At 70.2% G+C, this 27,435-nt stretch overlaps 4 protein-coding genes across 9 annotated transcripts; 1 reads left to right on the top strand and 3 right to left on the bottom strand.

The window, feature by feature from the left end:
• The first annotated feature begins 1,146 nt into the window (after positions 1-1,146).
• Positions 1,147-6,607, top strand: PLD3 (phospholipase D family member 3). Of its 3 annotated transcripts, XM_062598216.1 has the most exons (13): positions 1,147-1,600; positions 1,692-1,764; positions 2,012-2,059; positions 2,439-2,590; positions 2,922-3,105; positions 3,394-3,514; positions 3,627-3,754; positions 4,073-4,273; positions 4,377-4,516; positions 5,223-5,388; positions 5,566-5,665; positions 5,837-6,069; positions 6,227-6,607. In XM_062598216.1, exons 1-12 carry the CDS (start codon positions 1,587-1,589, stop codon positions 6,034-6,036), a joined length of 1,527 nt encoding a protein of 508 aa, XP_062454200.1. In that variant the 5' UTR covers positions 1,147-1,586; the 3' UTR covers positions 6,037-6,069; positions 6,227-6,607. The 3 variants fall into 3 exon arrangements, with proteins under 3 accessions (XP_062454200.1, XP_062454199.1, XP_062454201.1); XM_062598215.1 differs by having other exon boundaries at positions 1,150-1,600; positions 5,837-6,607; XM_062598217.1 differs by lacking the exons at positions 1,147-1,600; positions 1,692-1,764; positions 2,012-2,059; positions 2,439-2,590 and adding an exon at positions 2,094-2,376 and having other exon boundaries at positions 5,837-6,607.
• Positions 6,608-7,131: 524 nt separating this feature from the next.
• Positions 7,132-9,416, bottom strand: HIPK4 (homeodomain interacting protein kinase 4). The gene is made up of 2 exons (XM_062598182.1): positions 7,694-9,416; positions 7,132-7,308 (listed from the first exon to the last, which is right to left on the bottom strand). Exons 1-2 carry the CDS (start codon positions 9,389-9,391, stop codon positions 7,132-7,134), a joined length of 1,875 nt encoding a protein of 624 aa, XP_062454166.1. The 5' UTR covers positions 9,392-9,416.
• Positions 9,417-9,800: 384 nt separating this feature from the next.
• PRX (periaxin) lies at positions 9,801-19,629 on the bottom strand. Of its 4 annotated transcripts, none has more exons than XM_062598270.1 (6): positions 19,411-19,629; positions 17,408-17,454; positions 16,683-16,941; positions 16,444-16,603; positions 15,992-16,185; positions 9,801-15,488 (listed from the first exon to the last, which is right to left on the bottom strand). In XM_062598270.1, the coding sequence occupies exons 3-6, from the start codon at positions 16,710-16,712 to the stop codon at positions 12,333-12,335; spliced, it is 3,540 nt and encodes a 1,179-aa protein (XP_062454254.1). In that variant the 5' UTR covers positions 16,713-16,941; positions 17,408-17,454; positions 19,411-19,629; the 3' UTR covers positions 9,801-12,332. The 4 variants fall into 4 exon arrangements, with proteins under 4 accessions (XP_062454254.1, XP_062454253.1, XP_062454256.1 ...); XM_062598269.1 differs by lacking the exon at positions 19,411-19,629 and adding an exon at positions 17,695-17,812; XM_062598272.1 differs by lacking the exon at positions 17,408-17,454.
• Positions 19,630-23,247: 3,618 nt separating this feature from the next.
• Positions 23,248-26,671, bottom strand: SERTAD1 (SERTA domain containing 1). Its single transcript, XM_062598258.1, has 2 exons — positions 26,570-26,671; positions 23,248-24,889 (listed from the first exon to the last, which is right to left on the bottom strand). Exon 2 carries the CDS (start codon positions 24,883-24,885, stop codon positions 24,133-24,135), a length of 753 nt encoding a protein of 250 aa, XP_062454242.1. The 5' UTR covers positions 24,886-24,889; positions 26,570-26,671; the 3' UTR covers positions 23,248-24,132.
• Between the last annotated feature and the right edge of the window lie 764 nt (positions 26,672-27,435).

Genomic DNA, 27,435 nt, shown 5'->3' with positions numbered 1-27,435 from the left:
CCCTGAGCGCGGCCCTGCGCCTGATCCTGGCCCTAAACACGGTGCTGAGCCTAAACGCGGTGCTGAGCGTGGCCCTGCACCTGATCCTGGCCCTAAACACGGAGCTGACCCTAAACGCGGTGCTGAGCGTGGCCCTGCGCCTGATCCTGGCCCTAAACACGGAGCTGACCCTAAACGCGGTGCTGAGCGTGGCCCTGCGCCTGATCCTGGCCCTAAACACGGAGCTGACCCTAAACGCGGTGCTGAGCGTGGCCCTGCACCTGATCCTGGCCCTAAACACGGAGCTGACCCTAAACGCGGTGCTGAGCGTGGCCCTGCGCCTGATCCTGGCCCTAAACGCGGTGCTGAGCCTAAACGCGGTGCTGAGCGCGGCCCTGCACCTGATCCTGGCCCTAAACACGGTGCTGAGCCTAAACGCGGTGCTGAGCGCGGCCCTGCACCTGATCCTGGCCCTAAACACGGTGCTGAGCGTGGCCCTGCACCTGATCCTGGCCCTAAACGCGGTGCTGAGCCTAAACGCGGTGCTGAGCGCGGCCCTGCACCTGATCCTGGCCCTAAACGCAGTGCTGAGCGTGGCCCTGCACCTGATCCTGGCCCTAAACGCGGTGCTGAGCGCGGCCCTGCACCTGATCCTGACCCTAAACGCGGTGCTGAGCCTAAACGCGGTGCTGAGCGTGGCCCTGCACCTGATCCTGGCCCTAAACGCGGTGCTGAGCCTAAACGCGGTGCTGAGCGCGGCCCTGCACCTGATCCTGGCCCTAAACACGTCCCTGGCCTGAACACAGCCCTGAGCGTGACGCTGCACGTGATCCTAAACAGAATCCTGACCCTAATCATGGTCCTAAACGTGACCCTGGCCCTAAACACATCCCTGGCCCTGGGTGCAGCCCGAGCCGCGGCCAGGGAGGGGGGCAGCCCCAGAGGGCAGAGCACCCTGGCCCCGCACCCCCAGCCCAGCCCTACCCCCGCCAGCCCCGACCCCCGCCCAGCCCCACTGCACAGGGGGGCGGAAGGGGAAGGGTCGGACTTCGGGGACCCCCCCCCCAGCCTCCCCCGGCTCCGGCTCCAGGAGGATCCTGCCCGCGCGGCCCTCCCGCATCCGGACCGCGAGCATCCGGACCCGCGGGCACCACCAGAAACCAGGCTCCACCTCTGGGAGGAGAAGCGGCTGCGGAGCCTCCTCCCCGGTTCCCGGGGCGCCGGAGCCGGCAGCCTCCCGGCGGGAGCGACGCCGCAGCGGCGTGTGACGCCGTATCGCTGCCCGGGCCGGGCCTGGCCGCCCCGAGCCCGAGCGCGGGGGGAGCGGGAGGCCGGTCCGGGTGTTTTCCCAGCAAGCTGCAATCACTATTGCAGAAAAACTTCCCCTCCCGGCGCTGCCGGAGCTGTGAAACTCGGCAGGGGCACGTGAGCGAGGCGGTTCCCTGAGTCAGGCCCTTGTGCAACGCGTCGCGCGCACGGCGCCAGCCAGGCTGCAGCTCCCGGAGCCATGGACGGACGGACGGACGGGCTGAGCTCCTCGTGAGAGAGCTGAACGCGGGCTCGCGCTCCCCGGCGAACGAGAAGCCGTGCAAGATCCGCCCAGGCCGATGCCGCGGGACCGGTAAGGGGCTGCGCCGGCACCGGGGCGTCGCAAGCCCATGCGCGTCGCTCGCTGGGGCCGCGGCGCAGACCGCGTCCGCTTTTCGTCCCAGGCGTGCTGCGCTGGCGCCCGGGGCTCGCCTCCCATCTCCGCCAGCGATGAAGCCGTACGTGGCCTACGAGCAGGTACGACGCAGGCGCCGGGCCCACCTCTCCGTGCCCGTCCGCTGCCGGGCTGCGGCGCCCCGTAGCCCCCCACCCTGCACAGACCCCGCGGCCGCTTGCAGGAAGAAACGGGCGGCAGTTTTGGCCGGGGCTGTTGGCGTCTGCGGGATTTGCAAACGTCAGGCAAAACCCGCAGCCCGGCTGGGAACAGGGTTGGGGATCCCCCAGGCTGGCTCAGACCCCCCGACCCGCTCTGTCCCCTCCGCAGCTGGAACCGCTGGAGAAGCTGGAGGAGCCGCCGGCGTTGGCACGGAAGGTAAATCCCCCCGAGGTGCCGAGCTGGGAAATCGCGGCGCTGCGCGGCGGCCCTGCTCGTCCTGGGCATGCTCCGGTTGTGGGAGCAGTTGTGCAACTACCAGTTGCCCTGAGCCGGGGCTGAATTTGCTGCCGGATGGATTCGGGGCCATCCTCCTCCTCCTCTTCCTCCTTGGCCTCTGTCACTGGCACATGGAGCCTCTCATTGAGCTTCCCCCTGCAAAGGGTGGGTGCAGGGGGCCGGCAGCGGCCAAACACGGAGCTGTCGTCCACCAGATCCCCCAGTGCGAGAACAAGGGGGCTCTCGGCCAGTGGGAGGTGAGTTTAAAGCCAGTAAAAGCAGTTTTTTCTTCTCTGCACGCTGAAACCTGTCTGTCCAGTATTCCCGCTGCGTGTTGCTGGTTGGCATCCTCGTCACCATCCTCTCCTGCCTGCTCTTCATCCACCTCTTCAGTGTGTGGTTGGGCTCGGCTCCTCCGGGAGGCAGAGGCAGTGTCCGCACCGTAGGCAGCTCCTGCAGAGACCCGTGCTGGTGAGCAAGACAAGCGCAGGCTCCTCCACGCTTCCCCGACGCCCTCCGTGTCCCAGCCCGCGCTGCTGTGCTGCACCTGCCAGAGACAAGCCCCGGCGTGCGGCTCAGGCACAGGGCTGCAACTCTTTGCACTGAGCTGCCGTTTGCATTGAGCCATTGCCTGCGCTGAGCCATGCTTGCATTGAGCTGCTGTTGGAACGAGCTGTCGTTGCATTATTGCATTGAGCTGCTGTTGCACTGAGGTGTCGTTGCAACGAGCTATCACTGCATCAAGCTATCGCTGCCCTGAGCTGCTGTTGCAGTGAGCTGCCATCCGTGCTTTCCTCACCAGGATCGTGCTCGTCGAGAGCATCCCCGAGGGGATGACATACAGCGGTGACGGGCCCGTGAACCCATCCACGTTTGACACGTGGATGAGCCTCATCGGGAGCGCCAAGCAGAGCCTGGATATCGCAGCCTTCTACTGGACCATGACCAACGAGGACACGCACACGCAGGAGCCCTCCGCCGCCCAGGTACAGACCGGCGCCGCCTCACAGCGTCCTCCTGGCCGGAGCTGGCCGCAGGGCAGGGCTCAGCCAGCCGAGTTCACGCCAGCAGCGCGGCGATTTGCATGACGCCAGCTCAACCTGTGCAGCCTCCTCTGATACAATTGATGTATCACATGCGAACGCCTGTGAGCAAAGCCGAAGGCTTGCAGCCGGCCTGGCTCTTTGGGCATGCCCATCTCAGGCGGCAGGCCCTGTTTTCGAATGTCCCTGAGATTTTTAACCACTTCCTCTTTTTTTGTACTTTCCAACCAGGGTGAGCAAATCCTGGAAGAACTGCTGGAGTTACCCAAGAGTGGCGTTTCTGTACGAGTTGCAGTCAACACCCCTTCCTCCAAGTCGCCCCTGCACGATCTGCAGGCGCTGGAGCAGAGCGGTGAGCAGCAGGGGGGGCGGCTCGACACCAGCACGAGGGGGAAACCCGGAGGCACCCCCAAAGCTGGGGGGATGCAGCCAGCGAGGGAGATGCCTGTTCTCTGGCCCCGCAGGGGCTGCGGTGCGGGCGGTCGACATGCACCGGCTCACCAGCGGCGTGCTGCACACCAAGCTCTGGATCGTCGACAGCACCCACCTCTACATCGGCAGCGCCAACATGGACTGGCGGTCCCTGACCCAGGTGAGCGCAGGGGCACCGATATAACGCACCGAAGCCCGGCTCGGGGAGGATGCTACGGGGCCAGACTGTGGCCACTGAACGCGTCCAGGAAGCGGAAAACAGCCCTGCTCCCTGGAGCACCTTTGCTCCTTGCCTGCCTTGGAGAGGGGAGGGAATTGCTGCGGTGCCAGGACCCTCCTTTGGCAGCACAGCCCCACAGTCATGATTGCTGCCGGATCCCACCACAGGGTGAAACACCCCCAATAGCGGAGACAGGGTCAGTTGCGGGAAGCTTCCTTGTCCGGTGCCGTGACGGAGCCGCGGTCCCGCTTGCCGCAGGTGAAGGAGCTGGGTGTGGCCGTCTACAACTGCAGCTGCCTGGCCCAGGACCTGAGCAAGGTGTTCGAAGCCTACTGGGCGCTGGGTATTCCCAACGCCTCCATCCCGGTGCCGTGGCCGGACAACTACTCCACCACCTTCAACATGGAGACGCCGCTGGAACTGAGGCTCAACGAGACAGGAGCCAGCGTCTACTTCTCGGTAAGCCCCGGTGTGCTGGCTCTGCGGTGTTGCAGAGGATTCGGGTACTGGCTGCGGAGCCGGAGCCCTGGCGAGGTGCGTAACCCTCTGCACCGTCCTGCAGAGCGCCCCGCCGGCCCTCTGCGCCCCGGGGCGGACCGAGGACCTCCATGCCCTCCTCAGCGTCATCGACGCCGCCAAGGAGTTCGTGCACATCGCGGTGATGAGCTACCAGCCCACCATGGAGTTCTCGCACCCCCAGAGGTATGGCCGTGCACAGCACGGCTCCGGCACGGCCCTGGCATGGGCTGCCCCCTCGGCATGCCGTGATGCCTGCCCAAAGCCAGCCATGACCCTGACCCTAACGCTAACCTGGACCCTGGCCACGAGCATGAGCGTGACCCTAACCCTCATCCTGACCCTAACACTAACATGAACCCTGACTCTAACCCAGACCCTCGCCTTAATCCTGATACTAACTCTACCCCTAGCTCCAACCCAACCCTACCCCTAACTCTAACTCGAACCCTGACTCTAGCCCGAACCCTAACCCTGAACCTAATCCTGACCATGACCCTAACCCTAGCCCTGATGCTAAGCCTAAACCTAAGCCTTAACCTAACCCTAACCCTGAACATGACCCTAGCCCTAATCCTGGTGCTAATTCTGACCCTAGCCCTAATCCTGGTGCAAACCGTACCCCTCTGCCCGCAGCAGCCATCGGGGCCGGGGCCGAGGCCAGGGCTGAGCGCGGTGCCCGCGGGTCGGTGCTCCTGGGAGCCCCGCAGCAGCCCTGCGAGCGGGCTCGGCCCCTGCTGCGCCCCGCGCTCCAGAGCCGGGCGACTCTTCCAAACCTGGCAGGCAGAAGTGCTGTTTTAGCAGCTGTGCAGTCCCCTCCAACCAGCCGCTTCCCAGCACCCTGGAGGTAACGGTGGCCTAGCGGGTGAGGCAGCGTGGTTTCTCTCCCCAGGTTTTGGCCGGTGATCGATAACCACCTCCGCAAAGCGGTCTACGAGCGCAAAGTGCAGGTCCGGCTGCTGGTGGGCTGCTGGCGGCACAGCAAGGCGGCGATGTTCCCCTTCCTGAAGTCCCTGGCCGCCCTCGCCGACAACAAGACGCACTACAGCATGGAGGTGGTGGGTACCGCGCCGCGGGCGCCCGCGGGGCTGGGACGGCACGGCCACCTCGCCCGGTGCTCTGCCGAGGCGCGACCGAGCCGGCGGCCTCTGCGGCAGGGCAGGAGCCGGCCTGGCCCCTCTGCTCCCCCTGGGCGGCTTGTTCCCCACGGCTGATGGTCTCTTTCCATCCTGCAGAGACTCTTCGTGGTGCCGGCAAGCGCAGCCCAGGCCAAGATCCCCTACGCCCGGGTGAACCACAACAAGTACATGGTCACGGAGAAGGTGGCCTACATCGGTGAGTACGGCACCGGCATGCAGCACCCTGCAGCCGGCACGCAGCACCCAGCATGCAGCATGCGTGTGATAGAGATCCCCACCGGTACCGTGCAGCTGCCGGTACCTCTGCGTCCCGTCCCCCTAAATAAACCTGCTGCCGGTGGCTCTTCTCCCCCGGTTCTCTCCCCAGGGACATCCAACTGGTCGGGGGACTACTTTGTCCGGACGGCGGGATCGGCCCTCGTTGTGAACGAGAGCGAGGACCGCGCCAGCGGGACGGACACCGTGCGGGGGCAGCTGCAGGCGGTGTTCGAGCGGGACTGGAGCTCCCAGTACAGCACAGACATCGACAACGTGGAGCAGTGGCAGCGCATGTGCAGCTTCCACTAGGCGCCGGTGCCCCGGCGTGGCCACGGAGAACCGGTATCGGGCCCGGCCCCCCACGGCTCAGACACCCCCATCTTGTCCTCGATCTCCACCAGCGCCGCAGAGGCACTGCGTCCCGGTGGCATCGAGGACATGGGGCTCTCTGCATCCCTTCCCACTGCCGAGAGGGCGTGAGCTGCTTTTCCTCCCTCAGATGCATCGTTCCCTCTGTCCTGGGACGGACTTTACCTATCCGCCCGTGCCACAAGGGGTTTCTGCAGCTGGATGCCACCCGCCAGCACAGGTCCATGCGTTATGTTCGTTCAGCGAGCGCTAGGTCTGCAGGATCTAGGAGCAGCGCGTGGATGCACAGACTCGCAAGGACCCGCCGGGGCGACGGTTAAAGCTTCGCAGTGGGGTACCGGGGCGGAGGTGCCGGTCACGGCCCCGCGGGGTCCGGCTGCCCTGTTCTGTGCAGGAAAGCACCACATGTCGCTCTTCAAATCCTTTGTGGGTGCAGAACCGTTTTTCTGGACGTTTGCATATGTAGCTGTTAGTTCACAAGATCACATTAAACGGCGGGTGTTGGAAGCTGCACGGGTCTGCCGCGCTGCCCCGCGCCGGCTGCGCGCGCCGACCGCCGCCGCGGGCTCGTCCCGCCGGAGAGCGCCCGGCCCCGCGCTGAACGCCGCCCCGAGCCGCTCTCCGGCGCCGGGAACCGCCCCGAGGGCCCGCGCCGCCCGTCCAGCCCTCCCTCGGGGCTCAGGGCTGCGCCCGGGTGCTGCAGGACGCGCCGCGGTCGCAGTTCCCGCCTGGCAAGGAGGCACACGACATGCTGGGCCATCGGCAAACGGTTTATTGGGGGGCGCTGGAAAAAGCCGGTGCCCGGAGCAGCCGGCACGCCTTGTCTACGTGCCCGCGGCCGCGCTGCCCCCCGCCAACGCGGAGCGGGTTTGCCTGCCTGGGTGACCCCGGAGCCCAGCTCGGGGGCCACCGAGCGACAGGGGAGAGGGGGTTGCATGCGGGCGAGGAAGAGGAAGGTCTTTCAAGCACGGAGGCTGGTGCAGGCTCTAATTGCTCGGCTCCCAGGGCGCTTGCCGGAGGGGTCCCCGCGGCGGCTCAGCGGTGGCCGGCCACGTGCTGCAGGTAGCGCGGGTGCCGGCTCTGCGCGTGGTGCAGCCCGCCGTGCCCGGCGGGGCGCTCCGAGCCCCGCTCCCGCAGCCAGTCCTCGGAGGCCAGCCACGCGCCGGCGACGGGCCGCTGGGGCTCGGGCACGTGCCACTCGGCCAGAGCTCTCTGCGGGCGAGAAAAGCGGGGTGCGGTGAGCGTCGATGACCCAGAGCACCAGCAACCCAAAGCACCTGGGCACCAAGAGCACCCGGGGACCTGGAGCACATGGGGGACATGCGAGCACCCAGGGATCTGGAGCACTCAGGGACCCAAAGCATGTGGGGGACTTGGAGCACCCTGGGGACTTGGAGCACCCAGGGACCTGGAGCACATGGGGGACCTGGAGCCCCCAGGGGACTTGGAGCACCAGGGACCCAGAGCACGTGGGGATGCAGAGCATCCTGATGTGCTGGAGCACCAATGGCCCAAAGCACTTGGGGGACGCAGAGACCCAAGGGACCCGGAGCACCTGGGGCCGGTGCAAGCCACGTCGCTGCCGAGCGCCCGGTACCTTGGCGTGGGGCGAGGGCGGAGGTCTGCCGGGCGAGCTCTGCTCCTTGGTGCCGCCGAACGCCGTGCCGCCGGCGGCGCCCCGCTGCCCCTGGCGCTCCCAGCCGCCGCCCGGGGACCGCGGCCCCAGCACGATGAGGTTGCCCAGGATGGGGTCGGGCTTGGGGCGCCGCGGGTGCCGGCGGTGCCGGGCGGCCCTGTGCCAGCTGCCGTAGTGCGTGGGGATGGGCGCCGGGGCCGGCGGCTGCCCGGCGCCGCGCCGGCCCTCCTCGCCCGGCGCCGCCTCGGCCAGGCTGAGATCGTCCATCTGGGCGATGGCGCGCTGCACGCTGCAGCGGGCGGCCGCGCCGGGCCGCGCCGGCTCCTCCCGCGGCGGCAGGACGCCGGCGCCTTCCTCCCCGTTGGGGAAAGCCTCGGTGGCGCCGGCGTCCTTGCGGGACGCCTGCAAGCCCTGCCGGCAGAGCTGGTAGTAGCGGGTGGGCTCGTAGCCCGCCTTGAGCTGCTGCAGGGAGACGAAGGGGTGCTTCAGGGCGGCGCCGGGCGCGATGCGCTCGTGCGAGTCCCACGTCAGCATGCGCTTGATGAGCTCCACCATGGCGCGGAGGTCACAGCGCTCGGCCAGGGCCTCGCTGTCCGGGTAGATCATCCGGTGGCCGCTCACCGTCTCCATCTGGTCCAGGGAGGTGAGGACGTACTTGCGCCGCTCCACGGGCTTCTCCCGCGTCTCGGCCAGGTGCTCGGCCAGCGATTTCAGCTGCCAGGGGCCGGCGGCGTCCGGGTGCGGCGCCCGGCGGAAGAAGCGGTGCGCCTTGCGGGCGGCGTGCAGCAGCCCGCCCCGCGGCAGCCCCTGCGTCTCGCAGATGTAGCGCACCTGGTCGTACTCGCTGCCGCCCGGGTAGAGCGGCCAGCCCAGGTGCAGCTCGGCCATGACGCACCCCAGCGACCAGACGTCCACCTTCTCGCAGAAGGGCAGCCCCAGCAGGATCTCGGGCGCCCGGTAGAAGCGGGACTGGATGTAGGGCTCCTTGATGTAGCGCACCTCGCTGAAGATGCTGGCCGAGCCGAAGTCGATGACCTTCACGCGGAACGGGTACCGCACGTGGTCCACCAGCATGATGTTCTCCGGCTTCAGGTCGGCGTGGATGATGGAGAGCTCCTTGAGCTTGGCCAGCGCCTTGAGCACCTGCGCCGTGATGGTCCGGATGTGCCTGACGGGCAGCGGGGAGAAGTTGTTCTCCTTCTGGAAGTCAAAGAGGTTTTGCTCCAGGAGCTCGAAGACCAGGTAGCACTTGGTGCCGTCGTGGAAGGACTCGAGGAAGCGGACGATGTGCGACTCCTCCGCGTCCACCGCCCCCATCGCCTGCAGCAGCTTCAGCTCGTTCTTGATGATCCGGCTCCGGTGCCCATCATTCTTCAGGATCTTGATGGCCACCATCTCCCCCGTGCTCCTCCGCCAGCTCTTGGCCACTTCCCCGAAGGTGCCTTTCCCCAGAGTGTCGACCACGTCGTAGCACTCGGTGCCCGACTCCAGCGTGACCATGGCCGGCGGTAGCGGCTCCCTCCGTCCCGGTCCGGCCCGTGCAGGGATCGGAGGCGGCCCTGGCTCCTGGCAAAGGGCTGGCGCCTCCCCGCGCGCTGGGACCGGGACCGCCACCGCCCCAGAACCGGCCGGCAACCCAACAGTGGCCGGTTCCGGCATCGCCGGGGACGCGGTGCCCGGGTGCGCGGCGCGGCGGCTCGCCCCGGGCGGGTGCAAATCGCCGGATTAAAACGCCTCTGCTGGAAGAGGAGCAAGGGCAAGCGCAGTGCAGCCGGGAGCCGGGATCGTGCGGCCACCGCCACCGTCTCCGGGCCGGTGGAAACTGGGATCTGAGGGCTGCCATCGACCCCTCGCCCAGCTCCAGTGCCGGAAGCTTGCTGCTCTCACGCCAGCGGCTTTCCCAGCTACCACTCCGGACAAACTCGTGGGAGCCTGGCATTCCCGCTCCCGCGGGAGGAAAACAAAAATCCTGCACCAGGACGAAGCACTGCGCGCAGAAAGCCCCAGAGACCCCCTCCCTCTGCAGCCCCCCGCTCCCAACCCACAGACCACGCCGGGGCCGCGGCCGTTCTCAGGTTAATGTTTATTCCAACGGGAAAAAGAACAGGGCAGGGGCTGGGGACGAAGGCACAGGCAGCATCCGAGCCGCTGGGAGACACCCAGATTAATGGCTTTTATCTGGAAAATAAAAGGGGAGAGCAACCAGCTCTGAGCTTTTTTCTCAGCGTGGGAGAGTTACGGATGAGCTGTTACAGCCCCAGAGCCACATCCCTGGGGTTAATGGGAGCATGAAATCTGGGTGTGCATGGAAACCCCACACCTGGGCCAGGCTTTTCCTCCAAAATTGCAGTGGGAGTGATTGCGCTGGGGCAGGAGGAGGGCAGCGAGGACCCATGCACCATCCCACTGTGGTGGGAGCGATTGCATTGGGGCTGGAAGAGCACGGCAGGGACCCATGCACCATCTCACTGCGGTGGGAGCGATTGCACTGGGGCAGGAGGAGGGCAGCGAGGACCCATGCACCATCTCACTGCCGTGGGAGCGATTGCACTGGGGCAGGAGGAGGGCAGCGAGGACCCATGCACCATCTCACTGCCGTGGGAGCGATTGCACTGGGGCTGGAGGAGCACGGCAGGGACCTGTGCACCATCCCACTGCCGTGGGAGCAATTGCGCTGGGGCTGGAAGAGCACGGCAGGGACCCGTGCACCATCCCACTGCGGTGGGAGCAATTGCATTGGGGCTGGAAGAGCACGGCAGGGACCTGTGCACCATCCCACTGCCATGGGAGCAATTGCATTGGGGCTGGAAGAGCACGGCAGGGACCCGTGCACCATCCCACTGCCGTGGGAGCAATTGCATTGGGGCTGGAGGAGCGCAGCAGGGACCCGTGCACCATCCCACTGCGGTGGGAGCGATTGCACTGGGGCTGGAAGAGCACGGCAGGGACCTGTGCACCATCCCACTGCGATGGGAGCGATTGCACTGGGGCTGGAAGAGCACGGCAGGGACCTGTGCACCATCTCACTGCGGTGGGAGCGATTGCATTGGGGCTGGAAGAGCACGGCAGGGACCCGTGCACCATCCCACTGCCGTGGGAGCAATTGCATTGGGGCTGGAGGAGCGCAGCAGGGACCCGTGCACCATCCCACTGCGGTGGGAGCGATTGCACTGGGGCTGGAAGAGCACGGCAGGGACCCGTGCACCATCCCACTGCCGTGGGAGCAATTGCATTGGGGCTGGAAGAGCACGGCAGGGACCTGTGCACCATCCCACTGCGGTGGGAGCAATTGCATTGGGGCTGGAAGAGCACGGCAGGGACCCGTGCACCATCCCACTGCCGTGGGAGCGATTGCGCTGGGGCTGGAAGAGCACGGCAGGGACCTGTGCACCATCTCACTGCGGTGGGAGCGATTGCATTGGGGCTGGAAGAGCACGGCAGGGACCCGTGCACCATCCCACTGCGATGGGAGCGATTGCACTGGGGCTGGAAGAGCACGGCAGGGACCTGTGCACCATCCCACTGCCGTGGGAGCGATTGCATTGGGGCTGGAAGAGCACGGCAGGGACCTGTGCACCATCTCACTGCGGTGGGAGCGATTGCATTGGGGCTGGAAGAGCACGGCAGGGACCCGTGCACCATCCCACTGCGATGGGAGCGATTGCGCTGGGGCTGGAAGAGCACGGCAGGGACCTGTGCACCATCCCACTGCGGTGGGAGCGATTGCACTGGGGCTGGAAGAGCACGGCAGGGACCTGTGCACCATCCCACTGCGGTGGGAGCGATTGCACTGGGGCTGGAAGAGCACGGCAGGGACCTGTGCACCATCCCACTGCGGTGGGAGCGATTGCATTGGGGCTGGAAGAGCACGGCAGGGACCCGTGCACCATCCCACTGCGATGGGAGCGATTGCGCTGGGGCTGGAGGAGCACGGCAGGGACCTGTGCACCATCCCACTGCGGTGGGAGCGATTGCATTGGGGCTGGAAGAGCACGGCAGGGACCCGTGCACCATCCCACTGCCGTGGGAGCGATTGCGCTGGGGCTGGAAGAGCACGGCAGGGATCCATGCACCATCTCACTGCGGTGGGAGCGATTGCATTGGGGCTGGAAGAGCACGGCAGGGATCCATGCACCATCTCACTGCGGTGGGAGCGATTGCATTGGGGCTGGAAGAGCACGGCAGGGATCCATGCACCATCCCACTGCCGTGGGAGCGATTGCATTGGGGCCAGATGCATGACGGAGGACTGTTAGCTGCCAGCTCCTGGCATTTAGAAAACAAGGGGGAACAAATAAAATTGGCGGCTGGCTGCAGAAAAGCGGAATTAGATACTCAGATGGGTTAAAGCAACAACAGGAAACCAGACACTTGCACCAAGCACCGACCCGCCTTGGGGACGGCCACGACCCCCGGCCGCGGTGGAGCCGGCGGCGAGCGGCGGGTGCCGACAGCGTGTGGCAGAAGGGCGTAATCGTAAGTGTAGCTCGATCGTCTGTTCACATTATCCTCAGCGGAGAGCGCGCCCGAGGCAGCCCGAGGCCCCGCTCCACCGTGCCGGCGGCACGCGTGCGCCGAGCCCGGCAGCCTCCGCACCCCCCTACGTGGCCGCGGTCTGCAGCCGCCCACCGGCGCCGGACACGGGGCGGCTCCGCTGGGGGCTCAGCGCCAGCTTGGGCAGCCTGAACCCGGCCGGGGGCTCCGCGGCCACGGCAGCCTCCCCGCGCGCCCTCTCCAGCCCGGCCAGCTCGGTGCGGGCGGCGGAGGCCACCACGGCCTCCGCGTCCCTGCGCCGCGGCCCCCCCAGCGCCAGCCGGGGGGCCCGGAGGCTCCGGAGGGCGGCCAGGGTGCCGGAGCGGGGCGGCTCCGGCTCCTCCGGCTCCTCCGGTGCCACCAGGCGCAGGCTGAGCTCGGGGTCCGGCGCCGCGGGGCGAGCGGGCGCCGCCAGCTCGAGCCGGGGCAGCCGCAGCCGCGCGCCGCCCCCCTCCGCCTCCGGCTCCCCGTTGACGCGGAGCCCGGCTCCGGGCTCGGAGAGGCGCCGCGAGCCCGGCTCGGCCGCCCTCCCCTTGCCGCCGTCGCCCCGCAGCAGCCCCGCGGCGCCCTCGGCCCCCCTGCCCTTGGGCCGCACCAGCTCCAGCACGGCCTTCCTCACGCCGGCCATCCTCACCCTCGCCTCCTCGCCGCCCTCCGGGCTGCCCCGCGGCAGGACGATGCCGAAGCGGGGCAGCTTCACCCGGCGCCGCTTCCCGGCCTCGGCTTCAGCCCCGGGCGGCTCCTCGCCGGCGGCACCCGGCTCGCCCGAGCGCTCCCCGGGCGCCGCCAGCTCCAGCTCGGGCACCTTCAGCGCCGGCCGCTTCCCCTCGGCCACCGGCAGCCGGAATTTCGGCTCCTTCGGCCCGGCCCCGGGGCCGCCGGCCTCCCGCCCCGGCTCGCCGCCGCGTCCCGGTCGCCCCTCGGCCGAGAAGCCCACGTCGGGGATGGAGACGCGGGGCGGCGCGCCGAAGCCGGCGGGCAGCGACGGCGCCCTGCCGCCGGCGAGCTCGGCGGCCGCGGCGCTCCGGACGTCGGGGCTGGACCCGCCGAATCGCGGCAGCCTCGCGCCGCCGCCCCAGCCCGGCGCAGGCGCCTTCCCCGCGGGGAACCCCGGCAGCCCCAGCGAGGGCAGCCGGAAGGAGCCGCCGGGCGCCGTCAGCGGCAGCTCGCTGTCCGAGAGCCGCGCTCTGGGCAGGGCGACGTCCAGCCGGGGCACCCGCAGCCGGGGGCTGCCGGCCGGCTCCGCCGAGCCCCTCCGCTCCCGCGGCCCCTCCAGGCTCAGCTCCACTCGGGGCATTTTGCGGCGGCTCGCGGCGGCGCCGGCATCCTCCGCCGGCCGCTCGGCGCCGGTCCGCGGCGGGCCGATGCCCAGCTCCACCACGGGGACGGCGACGCTGCCGGAGGGCAGCCGGGGGGCCCGGGCGTCCCCGCCGCCGGCCCCCAGCCCCGGCAGCTCCACCTGCGGCAGTTTCATCCCGGCCTCGGGAGCGGGCGAGCCGCGGGCAGCCCCGTCCCGCTCCGGCGCCGCCGTGCCGGGCTCCTCCGCCTCCCGCCTGGCCGCCCCGAACGTCGGCATCCTGAACCTGGCTCTGGCGGCGGGGGCCGCGGCGGGCCGGCCCTCGCCCCCCGGCTCGCCCCCGGCGTCCCGGCTGCCGAGCCGCGGCAGGGAGAGCTTGGGCATCCGCAGCCTCGCGCCGCCCTCGGCACCTGCCGCCTCCCCCTCCGCGCTCTTCCTCGCCTTCGGCCCCGTGCCGCCCAGCCGGGGCAGGGCCAGCTTGGGGGGCTTGGGCTTGGCACCGGGGCCACCCGCGCCGGGCGCCTCCAGCTCCAGGCTGAGCCTCCGCAGCCCCGTCTCGAGCGCGGCCGCAGCGTCCGGCTGTGCCGCCTCCGCCGGCTTCGCCCGCCCCACGGCGATGTCCACCTTGGGGATCCTGGCCCCCACGGCACCCCAGCCCGGCCCCTCGGCACCCGCCGGACCCTCAGCCGCCGGCCGCGGCGCCTGTTCCCCTTCCCGTGCCGCCGGCAGCTCCAGGCCCACGTCCACCGCCGGCACCGCGATCTCCAGCGCCGGCACCGGCACCGCCGGGAAGCTCAACCGGACCGGGGCCGGCTCCGGGCTCTCGCCGGCCACCCCAGCCACCGGCAGCTTCACCTCCACCCGCGGCTGCTCCACGGCGATGCCCAGCTCCGGCTTCGGCAAGGCTCCCTTGGGCAGCTCCAGCGCCTTCGCCCCCGGCACGCTGAGGTCCAGCTTGGGAATGCCGAACTTCCCCGGCTCCGGGGGCAGCGGCGGCGGTGGCTCGGCGGGCGCCAGCTCCACGGTGGCGCTGGGCACGGCGATGTCGATGGAGGGCACCTTCACGGCCGGGAGCTTGGCCGGCGCCGCCGGCAGGGAGATCCCCAGGCTCGGCAGCTTCACCTTGGGCCCCTTGGCCTTGGGGCTCTCCTCGGCCACGGCGCCCGCCCCGGGCGCCGCGAGGCCGCCGGCCGCCTCCTCGGCTTTGCCCCCCAGCCTGGGCAGGGCGATTTTGGGCACCTTGGCAGCGATGCTGGGAGCCTCCCGGGCAGCTGGCTCCGGCGCCGGCTCCGGCTCGCGCCGTGCCACGGGCAGCTGCAGCTCCAGGGCCAGTGGCTGCACCGCGATCTCCAGCGCTGGAGCCCGCGGTCCCGGCTCTGGCGGCGCCGGCGCGGCTGGGGGCGCCGCGCCGGGCAGGCTCAGCCCCACGTCCACCTTGGGCACCGCCACGTCCATGGCCGGGAGCAGCGCCGGCGCCCCGAGGCCGGGCAGCGGCACGTCCAGCTCCACGCGGGGAGCCCTGAACTTGGCCTCGCCCTCGGCGCCGGGCTCCTCTTTGCCGAAAGCTGGGGGCCGCTTGGGAGCCGCCGGCTCCACGCCGCCCAGGGGCAGGGCCACCTCCAGCTTCGCCCGCGGCTCCTCCACCTCCAGTGCCGCCGCTTTCCCGGCCACCGCCTCCCTCACCGTGAGCCGGGAGAAGGCCAGTCGCGTCCGCTTGGCCTCCGCTGCCGCTGCTGGAGGCCCCACGGGGGCCAGGGGGGCTGCAGCCGCCGCCGCGCTCCGGCCCCGCACCAGCCTGGAGAGCTTGGGCAGGGAGAACTCCACGTCCACGGGCCCCGCGTCCGGCTTCGCCCCCGGCACTGCCACTGCTGCCAGGGCTTTCGCCACCTTCTTCTTCTTCTTCAAAGGCGTCAGGCTCTTGATGTGCTGGTGGGAAGGAGAGACACGTGTGTCACGCAACCCCTGTCCCGCATGCAACCTCCTCTCTGCATGCACCAGTGAGCTGTGTGCAACCTCCCCCCTGCATGCAACCTCCCCACTGCCTGCAACCTCCCTCCCCATGTGCAACCTCCTCCCCCCCGCGTGCAACGCCCTCCCCACGTGCAACCCCCTCCCCTTGGCATGCATCCCCCTCCCTGCTGCAACCTTCGTGCACCGCAGAGCCGTGGGCAGCCGGAGGCCGCCTGGTGCCAGGGCACCGCTCACGGCAGCCGCATTCCCGGCACTGCACCTCAACCCCTGCCTAGGGCGAACCTGCGAGCTCCCCACGTCCCGGCCCGGCACCGCTGGCACAGGGACAGGACCCCGCCGGGGATGGCACCGGGCGCATCTTTGTGATGAATCACTGAGAAAGCAGCTCGGGTGGAAATAAACCCAGCAGAGACCGAGGGCCCCCCCGCCCGAGGGCTGAGTGGGTCGCAGGCGCCTACCAGCCTGGCCACCTTCGCCTTGGGCCCCTTGGCCTCGGAGCCGGCTGCCCCGGGCTGGACGGCGGCGTCGGTGCTGGGCACGGTGCGCTTGAGGCAGAAGGAGACCTTGCAGGCCTCGGCGCACTGCAGCAGCCGCACGGCGTCCTCGTAGCGGACGTTCTCGAAGAAGACCCTGGCGCTGAGGAGCTGGTCGCCTGCGGGGACGCGGCAGTGAGGGGAGGCCATGGGGCACCAGCCTTCAGGGAGGCACCGGGAGAGAGCCGAGAGCCCCCAGGGCTGGGTCCCTGTGCGCTGGGGAGACCCGCATGGACGCTGCAGCCAGCGGGAGCTTGCAACGACCTTGGGGCCCTGCAGAGCTTGCAACGACTTTGGAGGCCTGCAAAGACTTTCAGCATTGCCATCGGGGCCCATCGCATCCCCCCAGGCCCCCCGCGCCATCCCCGCGCTCCCACCTTCGCGGAGGCGCAGGGCCTTGGCGGCGCTGGAGTCGCGCTGCACGTTGGAGACGTAGATGCCCTCCTTCCCGCCGCCGGCCAGGCTGATGCCCGTCACCCCGGCCTCGGCCGCTGTCTCCACCACGATCTCCACCAGCTCCGGCGCGGCGACGTGCTCCTGCGGGGCAGAGCGTGCCGTGGGACCGGCCTGGCGTGGGACCGGCCCCACGCTGAGCATGCCACGGCGCAGCCCTCACCTCGGCCACACTGGCGCGAGCGGGCTCCATCCTGCGCCCGGCTGCGGGTCCCGGCTCGACCGCCTTGCGCCTGCCCTTGGCCGTTTCAGCTCCGCATGGAGCAGCCTCTCCGGCACCCGCAATGGGAGGAGGCGACGGCGCAGGTGACTGAACGCCCAGCGTTGGGGACCGACCCCGGCCCTGGCCCCGGCTCACAGCTCTGCCGCTGGCACCGGCTTCCGCGGGTGGCCGACCAGGACGGCACCTTCAGCTCAGTCTCCTGCAGAGGATGGGGGGCAATGCCGGGCTCAGCAGTGCCCTGAGACCCCCCGAGCATGGACTCCATCCTGCCTGGGACAGAGAGGTCTCCCTGGTGCAGGGTACCCTCCCCGGTGCAGACCCCCGTCCTGCCCGGCTCCCGGTCCCTCCCCGGTGCAGACCCCTGTCCTGCCCGGGTCCCTCCCCGGTGTGGACCCCCATCCTGCCCAGCTCCTGGCTCCCTCCCCGGTGCAGACCCTGTCCTGCCCGGCTCCCGGGCCCTCCCCGGTGCAGACCCCTGTCCTGCTCGGTTCCCTGGTCCCTCCCCGGTGAGGACCCCCCGCCCCGCCTGGCTCCCGGTCCCTCCCCGGTGCGGACCCCCGTCCTGCTCAGCTCCCTGGTCCCTCCCGGTGCGGACCCCCCACCCCGCCTGGCTGCCGGTCCCTCCCCGGTGCAGACCCCCGTCCTGCCTGGCTCTCTGGACTCACGGGGCTCTGCCGGGGCGCCCATGCCTTGGCCGCGTCCCTGCTCGCCGCTGCGCAGAGGGAGAGCGGGCGGGACGTGAGCGCCGGGTGCTCCGAGCGCGGCCGCCCACGGACCCCGGGGGGGCGGCGCAGGGGGCACGCCCCCCCCCGAGACCCCGTGCCCGACCTCCCCGCAGCCGGCACCGCGGCGCTCTCCTCCTCCGAGCTCGGCGGGCCGGACCCAAACGCGCCCCCCGCCCCCCCCGCGTCCCCCAAGCCCCTCCAGCAGGAACCGGCGGGGCCCGAAATACCCTCGGAGGTTCTTCCTGCCGGGAGCGGCTCGGGAGCGCGGCGGGGGACGCGTTCCTCCCGGGCCAGAGGCTTCCCCGCTCCCGCCTCGCCTCGCCTCCGAGGAGGAGGGGGCCCCGGCGTCCGGGCCCCGGCGCCCGGCCCTGCCCCGCCGGGAGGGGACGGCGCGGCCGCGCTCTCCGCTCCGGCGCGGCCGCGTTTCCTTCCCACGCCGGGCGAGCGGGCCCGTGCCGCAAAGGTCAGCGGCTCATATCTGGCATTCCCGAGCCGGGGGGGGCGAACGCCCTGCGCCGGCATTGCTGCCATTCCCCAGCGCCGAGCCCCCGGCCCCGCGCGGGTCGCCCCCGGCCCGCGTCCCGTCCCCCCCCCCCCCGGGCTCCGGCGGCGCCTCCCACGCGCGGCGGCACAAGGGGACCTTGTCCGGCTCCCCGCGTCCCCCCCCGCCGCGACAGGGGCCGGGGAATGCGGAGCATTTCGGAGACTCAGCACAAGAGCGGCCGGCCGGGGGCGGCTCTGGGGACGGGGGGTCGCAGCCCCTCTCCGGGGCGCACGGAGCGGCCCTGGATGCCGGGGGGATGTACGTCCCCGCGGGGCCCCTGCGAGGGAATGAGAGCTAAAAGTCCTGATTCTCTTGGAAATCTCCCCATTTGCCTCCAATCAGCTGTTTTTCTCCAGGCACACTGGAAAAAATTCATCCCAAGCTCCAACTTTCTTTCTTTCTTTTTTTTTTTTTCTTTTTTTCTTTTTCTTTTTTTTTTCATTATTTGCAAAAAAGCCTGGCTATTTCAGTGCAAATTAAAACGTCACCCGGAATTTTCCTGGGAAAGGCCCAAAGCTCCCTGCAGCGTGCCCAGAGGGAGGCCACAGCCAGGCACTGGAGGACAAGGGTGGTTTTGCCACGTGGCCTGAGGCCACGGTGATGGGCCAGGGCAGAAGAGAAGTGAGGCCGGCTGCTGCGGCCCCAGCGGGGAAGTGGGGGGACAAGGGGATTCCCACCGTGCCTGGGCACCTACTTGGGGGCCACAAGCCACATGGGGTTGGGACGGAGCCACCTGGGACCCCTCTGTCGCCATCGTCCCAGCACCCTCGGGTCCACCATGGATGCGATGCTGGAGGACCCCAAGGTGTTTCCAGTCGAGCAGAGATGCCAGTCCCATGGGGCTCAATTTCCCTGGGGAACTGCTGGTTTGAGCTGTGCCCAAGCCAGATCCCAGGTTATTTATGGAGCTGGTAAAAGATTTTGATTTCTGACAGCCGGCAAAAGCACCGAACCTGCCCAGCATGGGCTGAGCGCTGAGCGTGGGACCGACCCAGCAGAGCAAAGCTCTGGGAGCGGGGCCTGGCTGCAGCAGAGCAGGCAGAGGCCAGGGCAGGTCCTGCAAACCCTCGCCCCAGGCCCGCCGTCACCCCAGGTGTGGGCATCTGCTTTTGCACTTTGCAGTCCCACCTGGTGCATGGGGGCACCCCAACACCACCGGGCGTGGGCCTTTGCGCTTTGCAACCCTACTGCATGCCTGGGGCATGGGGGCACCCCGGCCCCAGCACCACCGGGCGCCTGCCTTTGCACTTCGCAATGCAGCCTGATGCTCGGGGCCCCATCCACCAGTCCCCAGTGCCGCCCTCCTCGCGAGGGTCTGGCCCCGAACCCGTCGTTCCGCGGGAAGCAGGCCTGGCGTGGGGGGGGCCATGCCCGCAGCCCCCAGCGGCAGGATCCTTACCTCCGTCCAAGCCGCGCTCCGCTCTCCGCTGTGCCCCAGTCCCGTCCAGCGACTCGCAGGCGAGGGCCAGTGGGGAAAAGGGGCTGGGGAGTGGGGCAGGGGGCCACTAGCCCCACGCCGCGAGGGGCAGGCGCTCCTCGGCCATTGGCTGCGGTGCAGCACGGGCGCGCGTGGGACCCTGCATGCGGGAGGGTGTCGCGGCCAGCCCTGGCAGGATGCCCACCAGCCCAGCGCCCTGTCAAGATGCAGGAACTGGGAGGGTGGGAGGAGGCCGGGCCGGAGCACCGGCTCACTGCCAGGAAGAAACCGCTGAGTGCAAAGAGCCGGGGCCTGGAAACGGCCCCCCCCCCCCCCCAGGCCTGCAAAGCAGGCACCTCCCAACCTGGCCACACTCAGCCTGTGCATGACAAGCTGGGAACGGGGAGCATCCCGGGCAGGGGTGCACGGCAAGCCGGGAACAGGGAGCAGCCCAGGCAGGGGTGCACAGTGAGCCAGGATCAAGGAGCATCCTGGGCAGGGCTGTACAGCGAGTGGGGTTTGGGAAACGCACATCACCATGTGTCAAAGTCCCAGCACCGAGCCCCCAACCCTGCAGCTGGGGATGCGCAGGTTGCAGGAGCTGTCTCCTCATCCCAGCACTAGCAGGGCTGGGGAAGATTTGTGTGAGGCAGGGGGAACTGGGCTGATTGGTCTGGGGGGGGGGAACTGGAGCAGAGCTCCCTGCTCTGCCATCAACTGCCTCGATGGCCCCGATCACCTCCTGGGCTCCCAGGCTCGCTGGCAGCCCTGTGCACCAGGCTCACTGGCAGCCTCACGCACTGGGCTCGCTGGCAGCCCCCTGCACCAGGCTCGCTGGCAGCCTCACGCACTGGGCTCGCTGGCAGCCCTGTGCACCAGGCTCGCTGGCAGCCCCCTGCACCGGGCTCGCTGGCAGCCCCCTGCACCAGGCTCGCTGGCAGCCCCCTGCACCGGGCTCGCTGGCAGCCCCCTGCACCGGGCTCACTGGCAGCCTCACGCACTGGGCTCGCTGGCAGCCCTGTGCACCAGGCTCGCTGGCAGCACTGTGCACCAGGCTCACTTTTGTCTGCCTGCCTGGGGCTCATTCGCATCCCCGCATACGAGGCTCATGCGCTTCCCCAGGCACGAGGTTCCGCTGCAGCTCCATGCCCTGAGCTCTTCTGCAACCCCACGTACGGGACTCGTTCGTGCCCCTGTGTATGAGACTCACTTGTGCTGCATGCAGGCGGCTTGTTTGCATTCCCCCTCCCCCCCCCCCAAGTCACGTCCCCAGCCGGAGCCCGGCTGCCCCCAGCCCTTCGGCACTGATGCAGGAATTATCCCCTAGATATTTCCCGTGGGGCTGCAAACCGGGGCCTCCCCGCATGGGCTGGGGCGCAGTGACCCGGAGCCTCGTGCTCCTGCCCGCTCCGGGCTGGGGGGGGGCCCGGACGCCGTGGTGCAGGCGGGAGCAGAGTGAAGCTAATTTTGTGCCGCGGCCCCGGGAAGCCCGGCCCGGCCCAGGTAGCCCGTGGACGTGTCCGGAGGCAGAGGTCGAGCCCTGGGAGGGGACGTGGCTGCGGCGCTGTAAACACAGGACATCCTGCTCACCGCCAGCGTCCGCCGGGAGACAGCCGGGCGCGGGCCCCTCCCAGCGTGGGGCAAGCCAGGAGCTGGACGGAGCTCAGAGCAGCCCCGGGACCCTCGTGGGACCCCCGGGACCAGCCAGCCCAATGGCAAACGCAGGGCCCGGGGCAGCCGGGGAAGGAGGAGGGAGCGCGGGAGCCAGGACGCCTGGGCCCTCTGCACCCGCTCAGGCTGCCGGGCCGGGACGCCAGGGTCCCTGGCAGGCTGGAAATGTGATTAGTCTGCCATTCCCGTGGATGGGGGGGACCCGGGGAGCCAGGGAAAAGGCGCAAGGCGAGCACAAAAATCCCTCTCGGAGGCAAGTGTCTGGGCACGCGGGCTCGCGCTCGGCCGGGCGGACACAGGGCCCTTGAGTGCCGGAGAAAGCCGCGATTCATCCCCGGGCGCCGCGGCAGCGCGTGGGCTGGGCAGGGAATTCGGGAGCAGGCGTGGGCCCAGCCGGCCCGGCGCCCGGCCCGCGGGAGCGTGCACACGTGTGGTGAGCTGGTGTCAGGTCTCTGCACGCCCCAGAGCGCCCTGTACGCCTGGGGTGCCCCAGAGCGGAGCCACACACAGACCTGCCTGGAGCAGCACCCGCCGGCACTGAGACCCCCAGCACCGGCCCGGAGCCGCTTTCCCCCACCTGCCCCTCTCACCCCACCTCGCACAGTGCTAATCACCTCCTCTGCTAATTGCATCCTCGTCAGCAGCTGCCTCAGCTGCGCCCTGGGAGATGCTGGGGGCGCCAGCTGGGACACGGCCCCATCCCTGCTGGGGAGCCCCGAAGGGGTCCCGCTGGGCACCTGGGGGCCTGCACCCCCAAAGGGGCAGGGAATGTGGGGGGTCCTGGACCCCCAAATGGGACTGGGCACCCACAGGGCTCTGCATGGCCCCAAATGCAGCTGGGAATGTGCGGGGCCCTGCACCCCGAAATGGGGCTGAGCATCTGGGAGGTCCTGCATGGCCCCAAATGGGGCTGGACATCCAGGGGTCCTGCATGGCCCCAAATGGGGCAGAGAATGTGGAGGGCCCTGCACCCCCAAATGGGGCTGGGCACCCGCAGGGTCCTGCATGGCCCCAAATGTGGCAGAGAATGTGGGGGGCCCTGCACCCTCAAAATGGGGCTGAGCATCTGGGAGGTCCTGCACGGCCCCAAATGGGGCTAGGCACTTGGGGGCCCTGCATGGCCCCAAATGGTGCTGAGCATGGGGGGTCCTGCTCCCCCAAAACGGGTCAGGGAATGTGGGTGTCCTGCACCCCCAAACAGAGCAGAGCACAGGGGTCTTGCACCTCAAAATGGGGTTAGGCATGGGGAGTCCTGCATAGCCCCAAATGGTGCTGGGCATGGGGGGCCCTGCACCCCAAAACGGGGCTGGGCATGGGGGGGGTCCATCACGGCCCCGCAGGACTCCGGACACCCGGAGCAGCAGGGCCGGCTCCAGGATGGCGGCGCCGGAGCCTCTGCGGCGGCTCCGGGAGCGGGGCCGGCCGCGGTGCCATCATTCCTCGGGGCTGTGTCACTTCCTCCCCGGCCGCGCCGACGGCTGGCGCCGGGCCGGGGGCCCACGGCTGCCCCTCGCCGCCCGGCCCGTCGCCCCCCCGGGCGCGAGCCCTGCCCGGGCCGAAGCTGCGGCCTCCGGGGCCGGTTTCCGCCTTCCCCTTCCCGTTCCCACGCCCGGCCGCGCCGGTGCGAAAGCCGCCGGTGCAGAGCCCCGCGCCGGCAGGCTGCCGAGCCGGAGCCGGCCCCGCGCCCAGGGCGGCTGGCTCCCCGCAGCCCCTGGTGGGGCAGCCTCCCCGGGGCCGTGGGGCGGCCGTGGGGCGGCCGGGCTCCAGTGGCGTTGGGGCGGCTGACTCAGCGCCAGGAAGCCGGGCTCGGCTCCGCGGGCTGCCGCTGGCCTGAATCACTTCCCGTCCCGCTGCCGCTGGGCCGGGGCCGAGCCCGCGGCGCCCCGGTGCCCACCCGCGTTCCCCCCCCCCCGCCCCATCATGACATTCCCATGGGCAGGGGGCCCAGGCGTCCGGGGCAGCACCCCCCGCGCAGGGACAGGGACGGTGCTGGGGACGTGGGATTGGGCTGTGTGATGGCACATCCCCGCGTCCCACGGCACATCCCCCCCATCCCGTGGCATGTCCCCCCACCCCACACCTGGATGTGTCTGGGGACCAGGGCGCGGGGACGCCGTGGCGGCGCGCAGACGCAGGAGGCAGCCCGGCGCCGTTCGGGTATATATTATCCTCATTTCCAAGCAGTGCACATTCGCGGCAGCGCGCCCCGAGCTCCGGAGCCGCCACCCTAGCTGCCAGGCACCGAGCCCTGGCCGACGTCCCCGCAGGGTCCCCGACACAGCTGCGGGCCCCAAACCCGCTGCCTTGGGCAGGGGCCACAGTGCCCACTGAACCCGCTTGCTTTAACCGTCCCCAGCTCCGGTGCCACCGGCAGCTCCTGCAGCCTGAGCCCACCAGGAGCCCGGCACTGCAAGGAGCAACCCGGCACTGCACGGAGCCCAGCACCACGTGCAGCAGTCCGGCACTGCAAGGAGCAACCCGGCACTGCACGGAGCCCAGCATCACGTGCAGCAGTCCGGCACTGCACGGAGCAGCCCGGCATTGCACGGAGCAGCCCGGCACTGCACGGAGCCCAGCACCATGTGCAGCAGTCCGGCACTGCACGGAGCAGCCCGGCATTGCACGGAGCAGCCCGGCACTGCACAGAGCCCAGCACCACGTGCAGCAGTCCGGCACTGCATGGAGCAGCCCGGCATTGCACGGAGCAGCCCGGCACTGCACGGAGCCCAGCACCACGTGCAGCAGTCCAGCACCACACGGCACAGCCCAGCAGCAGAGCCTGGCACTGCACGGAGCAGCCCAGCACTGCACGGAGCAGCAGTCTGCAGCCCCTCCCCAGCATCCAGGGCTGCAGCCGGGGGTCCCGGCCCCCCGGGAGCAGGAGGCAGGATCCGAGCCCCGTCTGTGGGCCTATGCATGGCACATCGTCCTGGTGCGCACCGGCCGGGCCGACGGCCCCCGTGCGTGCCGCGCGGTCCCCGGCTCAAGTCCCGAATAAGTTAAGACGGCGGCCCGCTGGGGCACCGCGGCCCCTCAGAGCGCGTGGGTGCCCACCAGCACGTCCATCAGGTAGTCCAAGTCGTTCATGTCCAGCCGGGCCCCGTCCTCGCCCTCCTCGTCCGCCCCGGAGAAGGCTTTGAAGCCGGCCAGGCTGGTGGGGGACCAGACGTCGCAGTCGTACATGGAGGTGTCAATGTCCTCGAAGATGCCCTCCAGGCTGTCCTCCAGCAGCGAGCTGGTGGAGCTGAGCAGCTCCAGGGGGCCGAAGAAGGGGTGCGGGGGCCGTGGGGCGTCCGGCCAGCCGCCCAGCTCCAGCGCCCCGTCCCGCGGCGCCTCGTCGGCGGGCGGCGTGGGGTCCGGGGCGCCGGCGCCGAGCGGCCCCATGCCCTCCAGCGCGCCCGAGAGGGAGGCGCAGAGCGAAGCGTCCCAGCTGGAGAGCAGCAGCTCCTCCTCGGGCGCCGGGCACCGGGCGCCGCCGTCCCGCCGCTGCTCCGCGGAGGGACCGCCCGCGGGCTCGGGGCTGGCCGGGGGGCAGCCGGGGGGCAGCGGTCCCTCAGCCTCCGCCGGCATCTGGTCCTGGATGCGCCGGAGGGTGTTGGCCACCAGGACGAGGTAGCGCAGGTTGGGCTCCACGTGCCGCAGGCTCTGGTGCAGCTTCAGCATGGAGATGTTGAAGAGGGAGTCGGAGGGGGCGGCGGGGGCCGGGGTCCCCCCGGCAGCGCCTGCCACCGGCTCCCCCCCGGCCTCCATCTCGCTGTGCTTCCGCTTCACGCCCTTGGCCAGCATGGGTCTGCGGGAGCAAGGGGGCAGGGGGTGAGCACGGCCCGCCCGGACTCCTGGGCCCCCAGGAGGGCTCCGCAGTGGGGCGGCGCCCCCCCCCAGCTGGGACGAGGGTGTTTTCCGGTGGCGGAGCTGCGGGAACAGCGCTTTGCGCTGCAGTTGTCTTGGTGACACCACCCCCTCCGCGTGCCCGAGCCGCTGCCTGTGGCGGGGAGCCACCTCGGGCCGGCCCCGGGAGGGGGCCCAGGCGTCCTGGCCGGGCTCTGTCCTCGTGCACCCCTCCACACAGGGGGAGCCCTGCCTGGACCCTGGCCCAGCAGGAACCCCATGTCCCCTGCACCCGACCCAAACAAGCCCTGGGCTGGGGCTCTGCAAAGCCACCATGCCAGCCCCAAAGGGCTGGGGCCAGCCGGGGGACGTGGCTGCGGTCGCACGGCCCCAGGCAGAGCCCCCCAGCCCTGGGGGTGACCATCACCGTGGTACCGGCTCCCCGAGCATCCTGCCGCCGGTGCGGCACCGAGGTGGCTCAGCCCCGTGCGCCCCTTCGGGGCTCCCCAGCAGGGATGGAGACGTGTCCCAGGCTGCCACCGGCCAGAGAGTCCCAAAGGGCCCTAGTGCAGCCCCTCGAGGTGCCAGCCCCCCGTAAAGCTCCTGCAGTGCAGGGGGGGTCCACCGGACTGCCCGTTCACTCCTGCCCCCGACTGAGGGCCTGGGGGGGAGCACGGTGCCCACTCCAAACCCCCTGCCCTGGTCCTCGTGCTGCCTCTTGGAAGGGGGCAACTCGGCCAGCCAGGCACTCCCTGCCTCGCACCTACCCTGCAAACCAGGGATGCCCCTGGAAAACAGGGAATACTCCTGTAAGCTGGGGATTCCCCCCTCCATGCAGACCAAGGACCCTATGGCAAACTGGGGAGTCCCTCTCATGCAGACTGGGGACCCCACGGCAATCTGGGGAGCCCATCCAGGGACCCCCTTCCACACAACTGGGGATTCTCCCCCCATGCAGACCAAGGACCCTATGGCAAACTGGGGACCCCCTGCCACAAAACCTGGGGATTTCCCCCTATGGCAAACTGGGGACTCCCTGCCACACAGCCTGGGCATTCTCCCCCCTGTCCCCCGCGCAGACCAAGGACCCCTACAGGAGCAACTTGCATGCGAATTGGGGACCCCTACGGCAAACTGGGGATGACCCTGATGGAAACGGGAGACCCTCTGCCATGCAGCCCGGGGATTCCCCCCCTTGCAGACCGCGGACCCCTACGGCAAACCGGAGACAACCCCCTGCAAACCGGGGGAACCCTTAGGCATGCCGGGGAAAGCCTCCCCCCCCCCCCGCCCCGTTTGCAGCCCAGGGATTCCCCCTTGCAACAGCGGGCACCCTCGCGTGCAAAGGGTCCCCGGCCCCCCGCGAGCCCGGCGGCGCCCGCCGCCGCTCCCGCCGCAGCGGGGCGCCAGGCCGGGGGCCGGCGCAGCCCCCCCGTCCCGCGGGCAGAGGCAGCCGTGGGGGCGGGTGAGTCACGCAGCAGCAGCAGCGGCGGCGGCGGCCCGGAGCCTCCGCCCCTTCCCCGGTGAGTCACCGCGGCCGGGCGCCCATGGCCGGACCCTCCGCCGCCCGCCGGGCCCCCCCGGCCGGCGCGCGCCCCGAACCCCGGCGCGCGGGGACCCCCGGGGACCCTCATTTACATACCCGGCTCCTCAGGGGCCAATCAGCGGGGTCTGGAACGCGGCGCGCAGCCAATCAGGAGCCGGCATCCCCCGCCCCCTCCCCTCGCCGTCTCCGCCAGCCGACTCGGCCACCCGAGAATTGCTACATCTGCCCGCCCGGCGCAGGCCACGCCCCGACGGCTGCCGGGGCGGGGCCAGCGGCCGCGCGGCCAATCAGCGGGGGAGGAAGGGAGGCTCATCTGCATACGAGAGTAGTGGGGCGGAAGCGGGGAACAACGTCGCCCCGCGGGGCGGGGGAGGCCCGGCCGGGCTCGCGTCTGATTGGCTGCGGCGCGAAGGCCTCATCTGCATACGAGCGACTCAGCGCGGGGGCGGTGCGTGCGGGCGCGCGCCCGCGTGCGGTGAGTTCGCGGGTGCTCAGCCGGGGCGGGCGGGGGCCGGGGCCGCGCTCAGCCCCGCCGCCCCCGGGCCTGCAACCCGCCGTTCCCCCGCAGAGCAGCGGCAGGATGCAGCTGCACCTGGCCTGGCCCCTGGTCCTAGTGCATCCACGTAGCTTCTCCGTGGCCCCCGCAGGAGCCCACCCAGCCCCACGCTCCTTTCTTGCCCCCCCTGGGAGCCTACCCGGCCCCGTGCCCTATTCCTGGCCCCTCCAGGGGCAGCACAGCTGTGTGGGCAGTGCTCAAGCCTGCAGGGTCCGGGGGAAAGCCAGGAGCCCAGATGATTTAGAGGAAAACGAAACAGCGTCACTTCCGCTCTGAAGTGAAACTGCAAGTCGGCACCCTGAACTGCGGGGTCGCCGGGCCCCGCTCCCGCCGTACCCGCCCGGGCCCTGCTCAGCTCCATGCCTCGCATGCTGCTCCCTTCGCACAGCTGGTTTCCAAGGAGCTG

The sequence above is a fragment of the Rhea pennata genome, chromosome 32 (genome assembly GCF_028389875.1).
Source record: "Rhea pennata isolate bPtePen1 chromosome 32, bPtePen1.pri, whole genome shotgun sequence".
NCBI lineage: Eukaryota > Metazoa > Chordata > Aves > Rheiformes > Rheidae > Rhea > Rhea pennata.
The sequence above is the reverse complement of the archived record's forward strand: the minus strand, read 5'-3'. Positions and strand labels throughout refer to the sequence as shown.

Coding starts and splice junctions, on each gene's coding strand:
- SERTAD1 (XM_062598258.1), bottom strand. CDS start 24,885: ATGCTGGCCAAGGGCGTGAAGCGGAAGCACAGCGAGATGGAGGCCGGG.
- PLD3 (XM_062598216.1), top strand. Junction 4,274..4,376: donor GAGCCAGCGTCTACTTCTCG/GTAAGCCCCGGT, acceptor ACCGTCCTGCAG/AGCGCCCCGCCGGCCCTCTG. Junction 4,517..5,222: donor GAGTTCTCGCACCCCCAGAG/GTATGGCCGTGC, acceptor TTCTCTCCCCAG/GTTTTGGCCGGTGATCGATA.
- PRX (XM_062598270.1), bottom strand. CDS start 16,712: ATGGAGCCCGCTCGCGCCAGTGTGGCCGAG. Junction 16,604..16,682: donor CTCGCGCCAGTGTGGCCGAG/GTGAGGGCTGCG, acceptor TCTGCCCCGCAG/GAGCACGTCGCCGCGCCGGA. Junction 15,489..15,991: donor AGGCGAAGGTGGCCAGGCTG/GTAGGCGCCTGC, acceptor CCTTCCCACCAG/CACATCAAGAGCCTGACGCC.
- HIPK4 (XM_062598182.1), bottom strand. CDS start 9,391: ATGCCGGAACCGGCCACTGTTGGGTTGCCGGCCGGTTCTGGGGCGGTG. Junction 7,309..7,693: donor CGCCCTCGCCCCACGCCAAG/GTACCGGGCGCT, acceptor TCTCGCCCGCAG/AGAGCTCTGGCCGAGTGGCA.